This window comes from Pleuronectes platessa, chromosome 6 (assembly GCF_947347685.1).
Source record: "Pleuronectes platessa chromosome 6, fPlePla1.1, whole genome shotgun sequence".
Taxonomy (NCBI): Eukaryota; Metazoa; Chordata; class Actinopteri; order Pleuronectiformes; family Pleuronectidae; genus Pleuronectes; species Pleuronectes platessa.
Window position 1 is genome coordinate 1,851,005 of NC_070631.1, and position 5,322 is coordinate 1,856,326.

The 5,322-nt window shown below is 44.6% G+C and overlaps 1 protein-coding gene across 1 annotated transcript; it reads left to right on the top strand.

The window, feature by feature from the left end:
- Positions 1-1,141: 1,141 nt before the first annotated feature.
- Positions 1,142-5,051, top strand: pim2 (Pim-2 proto-oncogene, serine/threonine kinase). The gene is made up of 7 exons (XM_053424929.1): positions 1,142-1,358; positions 2,246-2,346; positions 2,518-2,568; positions 3,070-3,278; positions 3,386-3,555; positions 3,651-3,827; positions 3,943-5,051. The coding sequence occupies exons 1-7, from the start codon at positions 1,304-1,306 to the stop codon at positions 4,086-4,088; spliced, it is 909 nt and encodes a 302-aa protein (XP_053280904.1). The 5' UTR covers positions 1,142-1,303; the 3' UTR covers positions 4,089-5,051.
- The last annotated feature ends 271 nt before the right edge of the window (positions 5,052-5,322 follow it).

A 5,322-nucleotide genomic window follows, 5' to 3' on the forward strand; every position in this document is an offset into this window, starting at 1 on the left:
TTTGGTTGTATTTTTTTCTTGTATTTATAATAAAGTTTATGCTAAAATAAAATATAAAGCCTTCTGTACAGTTCTTTAACATAAGGTTTTGATAATGGCATCTTAGGAATCATTGACTTTTTTAAAACATATATTTGCTGATAGTGGAAATTTCAGGCTGGACATTTTATCACCATATAACTTTCATTCATGGATGTTAATTATCACAATAAATGTCAAATCATTATTTCTTAAAATCTTGTAACGACTATCCCGCGACTTTTGAGAACAATTTAATTGTTCACTTCTCAGAAAAATGAAGTAGAACAATGCATAAACTTGGTATATATATATATATATATATATATATATATATATATATACAGTTTCAGTCTGAGACCTGGACGGGAAACAAGCAGAGGAACTAGTGTGCATGTTCTTGTACTTGTACCTTTGTGAGGACATTTTGACAGGTCTTCAGAGATTCACTTGTTTTTAATTCTACGTCTCCTGAGCTCTCATTGGTTGTTACCGTCCTAAGAACCTACGGCTGCATGTCCACATGTGGTTGTCTCCACAAACTTATACCAAGTATCTAGTTTGGGTTACATAACATTAGGTCTATGTTAGGTTAACTTGAGTTGGCTCAAGTTTACAAGAGGTTAGGTTCTGTTAGGTTGGTTTAATTCAGGTTAGGTAACATTACCTATGCTGGGTGTGTGAGTGTGTGACCGTGTGTGTGACTGTGTGTGTGGGTGAATGCATGAGTGTGTGTGTGTGAGTGACTGCATGACTGTGTGGTTGGGTGAGTGCATGACTGTGTGAACTGTTGTGTTTTTCTATAATTTAAAGTCCATGTGAAGAGATAATGTATATTACGATCTGGCGCTATACTTAATTGTGTGTGTGTGTGTGTGTGTGCGTGTGTTAGTGTGTGTGTGTGTGTGTGTGTGTGTGTGTGTGTGTGTGTTTCCCGGCAGCACCACGCGCGCCTCGCTCTGAATTCTCTGAATTCCTCTCGCGAGTGATCTATATTCATAAAGCTTGAATCTGATTGGCTGGACGGTTCAAAACACTGAGCACACGTCTCGATGCTGATTGGACAACAGAGAGTTGAGTGGGCGCGGTCCCAAGAGCACATCTATTAAAGCTGAAACGACGGTGCCGTTGATCAGAGACGTCATAAGTTCACAAGTTCGATTTCCCGCCCGACGTTTCAACGGTCGTAACATCTGAGCGGCGGAGGGACACGGCCGCAGGGAAGAGGTGAAGCCGCCGCAGGATGAAGAGCTTCCGCCTCTAGAGACAGAAGAACGCCCCCGACATGTTGGAGAAAAGAGCCACGGAGTGTAAAGAGGAGGAGGAGAGAGGGAAACACGGTGAGCACAACTACAAACACACACACACACACACACACACACACACACACACACACACAACACAGCAGCTGAGGAAGAAGAGGGAGACACAGTGAGCACAACTATACACACCCACACACACACAACAGCAGTTGAGGAAGAAGAGGGAGAGAAAGGGAGACACAGTGAGCACAACTACGCGCACACACGCACACACAGACAACACATCAACAGAGCAGCTGAGGAAGAAGAGGGAGAGAGAGGGAAACACCTGGGGAACAGCGACACAAACAACAACACAACAACACAGCAACTGAGGATGAAGAGGAGAGAGACGGAAACACGTCGGAAACAACAACACAACAACACAAACAACAACACAACAACATAGCAACTGAGGAAGAAGAGGGAGAGAGAGGGAAACACGTCGGAAACAACAACACAACAACACAGCAACTGAGGAAGAAGAGGGAGAGAGAGGGAAACACGGGGGGAACAACAACACAAACAACAACTGAGGAAGAAGAGGGAGACAACTTAGATACAACATTAACCAACACCTATTCACAGTGAAGATTATATTTTACTCATTTAATTAATTGAATAAAAATAATTAGAAAAAATATTAAATCAACTTTCATGTTTTGTTTTGTCTAAAAAATAATTTTAATATAAAGAGAAACTTTTGAGTCAGAGTTAATCTGACGTGTTCCCTGAACTTTAATCACGACTCACTGCCTTCATCAGCTCAATCACTTTCCTTATTGTTGAGGTTCAGCTCCGGTATGTTATTTACAACCACAGGAGCAGGTGGATATAAAGACTGTGGTGTGTGTCTGTGTGTGTGTCTGTGTGTGAGAGAGAGAGTTGATGTGTGTACTCATCGTGCGGTTCTCTCTCCTCCTCAGGGAAGGAACCGTTCTGCAGCCAGTATCACTGTGGTTCTCTGCTCGGCCGAGGAGGCTTCGGTTCTGTGTTCTCAGGTCACCGGCTCTGTGATGGACTGCAGGTCAGAACGCACACACACACACACAGACACACACACACACACACACACACACTGTTTCAAAGTACTTTATTTCAGTTTATTATATTTAAGTAGATTTAAAGTCATATATAAGGGGGTTTTTATGCTTCATTATATTTAGTAAAACCCAATTTTCCTTCTTTGTCTGCGCAGGTTGCCATTAAGCAGATCTCCAGTGACAGAGTTCAGCAATGGGCCAGACTGGTGAGTTATTATCATATTGATTGTGTATTTAATTTGTTCATTATATTACAACTGTGACGTTCAGGACGAAGGAAAACTCAGAAACAAATATTGATACAGTAGAAGCTCCGCCCTCTGCTGGACTCTCTGGGGAATTACAGCCGCAGGTGTTTAACCTGTGACGTCATGGGCCAGTTTGTGACTCTGGGATTTTCCCTCTGTAACAAACTTAACCTGGGGAACCCCCCCACCCCCCCTACCACCACCACCTCCTCCTTCACAATAAAAGCACCCGGACAAACACCTGCAGACGATGACTCAGAAAAAATATCCAGAGGAACCAAACTGACATTTAGTGACATATAAAAAAAATCCCCCACAAGAGAAGTCGTAACAGAAAACTTTGAAGTTTTAAAGATTAATTAAATAATCACGTTTACAGCAGGAAATCAGAGAACAAACTGAAGAACATAGGTCTCTATGATGATGATGATGATGATGAAGAATCCTCTTCCCCCTCAGCCCGGCCACGGTAGCCCCGTTCCCATGGAGATAGCCCTGCTGGAGCGGCTAGCAGAGGTCGAAGGTCACGAAGGAGTCATCTCCATGCTGGACTGGTTCGAGGTGGAGGAGCAGGGCTTCCTGTTGGTGCTGGAGCGACCAGCGACGTGTCAGGACCTGTTCGACTTCATCACCGAGCGGGGAGCGCTGCCTGAACACCTCGCGCTCAGGTGCTGACTCTGTTCACTCTGTTATTTGTAAATCACCAAATCACCAGACGACTCATCTCAAGGCACTTTGCGTATGGAGTTGTTAAAGGTCAGCTTGTCTCCCTCAGGTTCTTCCGTCAGGTGGTGGAGGCGCTGCAGTTCGTGCACGCTCACGGAATCGTGCACAGAGACATCAAAGACGAAAACATCGTGGTCGACACGAGGACACTTGACGTCAAGATCATCGACTTCGGATCCGGAGCTCCGCTCAAAGAGACGCTGTACAGCGAGTTCGAAGGTAAGGAGGCGGAGCTTTCCCACCTGTAGAGAGATCACATGGAGGTCACGTGACCAGGGCTGTAACGACACGCCCCTCTCCATCTTCCTCCTCAGGTACTCGGGTGTACAGTCCTCCTGAGTGGGTCCAGTCTCAGTCCTACCACGGCGTCTCTCTCACCGTCTGGTCTCTGGGCGTTTTACTCTTTGACATGGTCTGTGGGGATATCCCCTTCGAGCGTGACCAGGAGATTGTGGCGGCCACGCCCATTTTCACCAGACGGGTCTCCAAAGGTGAGCACCGGCTCCGCCCATCTCTCTGACCTGATGAAATCTGATTGGGTTGAATGTGAACCTTTTCTTACATTGCATCATCTTTAACAACGACCCCATGTCACCATTCTTCCAGAATGCCAGTCTCTGATTCGCTGGTGCCTCTCGTACCGTCCAGAGGAGCGTCCGACGCTGGACGAGATCCTGAACCACCCCTGGATGGAGGAGGGGGGAGGGGACCTGCAGGACGACCACAGCCCTCTGCCCAGTCAGTCCCTCTGACACACGTCCCTGAACCTCACTGAACTCTTTACGCCACAGGCTGACACGGCTCAGCCAGCAGGGCGGCGACAGAAACTAAAACCTCACAATGGACTTTAAAGGAGCAGGTCGTGTTTTTAACCACTGGAGGATCAAACTGTTTATTTCTGCCTCAAAATCAAGGTCTGAAAATCCCTGATGTTCACGTGTCCTTGAACTCAGCACACGAACCCATAAAACGAGAACGTACGGAGAAAGTGAAGCAGCCGCAGGAAGAAGAGACAATTGGTTATTTAAGTCTGATTTATTTATCTGAACGCAGCAGGTTCAGAGGTCATGTCTGATTGGTCGAGACAGACCTCCACTTTGGTCATTTATTGATCAGAATATTTATTTAGTTTTTCAGTCACTTTACTGATAGTTTCACGTCGTCTGTTGTAAACATGAGGGAAATGGAGGAACACGTGATGAATGAAAGGTTATTATTCCACAGGGCTAGAATCCCATGATCTGTTCAACTGAGGATCAAGGTGATTTTACCAGAGGTGCCGAGCATCATGAGACAAAGGCCATTCTTTTAGGAAGGTGACGATATAAATAATTTATAATAAATAATAATAAAACGTATGTTTTCTCAGTAAACCCTTTGTGTCAAAGGGGAACTGCAGCTGGTCTCTGGATGTTTGTCTCTGGATTTTCTCCATTTTCCTCCCGTTGCTCAGACGTTTACAGAAAAGTGTCCTGACAGGCGACTCAAACTCGAAACCTCGAAGAAGAAATGTTTTTAGTCTGAGTTTCCACCTGCGTCCTCCGTTCTGTCGAGGATCAGGTCTCAGGTTCGTCATGTAAGTACTTGTGTATTGTTGAGGGGTCAAAGGTCAAAGTGGCTCGTCGGCCACTTGTTTTAGTTTATTTACATTAAATAACAATCTGGATCAAGAGAAAAAAGATCCAACGTTTGAATAAAAGTTTTTCTTTTCATCACATCGTGTCCTGGTTCTTTATTCAACAGTGAAGTCTCATCACAAGCAAAGATGCTGGAAGTGCTGCAGTGCCCCTACTGGAGAGGTTTTATAACTGCATGGGGAAAAAGTTCAGTCAGATTAAAATACTCATAAAGAAGCTAAGAAATTGGTTTAATATTCTTTTAATAGTTTTAGATATATTTAATTTTGGAGACATTTTTGAAGTGTGTCATGGAAGAATCCCTGATTTCTCAAACTCTCTTAAGTCACGTTTGTAAGAAGAATCGTTC

Excerpts from the sequence above, each read along its gene's own strand:
- pim2 (XM_053424929.1), top strand. The coding sequence starts at position 1,304 with ATGTTGGAGAAAAGAGCCACGGAGTGTAAAGAGGAGGAGGAGAGAGGG. Across the intron at positions 1,359-2,245 it reads GGAGGAGAGAGGGAAACACG|GGAAGGAACCGTTCTGCAGC; the intron begins GTGAGCACAACT and ends TCTCCTCCTCAG. Across the intron at positions 3,279-3,385 it reads CCTGAACACCTCGCGCTCAG|GTTCTTCCGTCAGGTGGTGG; the intron begins GTGCTGACTCTG and ends TGTCTCCCTCAG.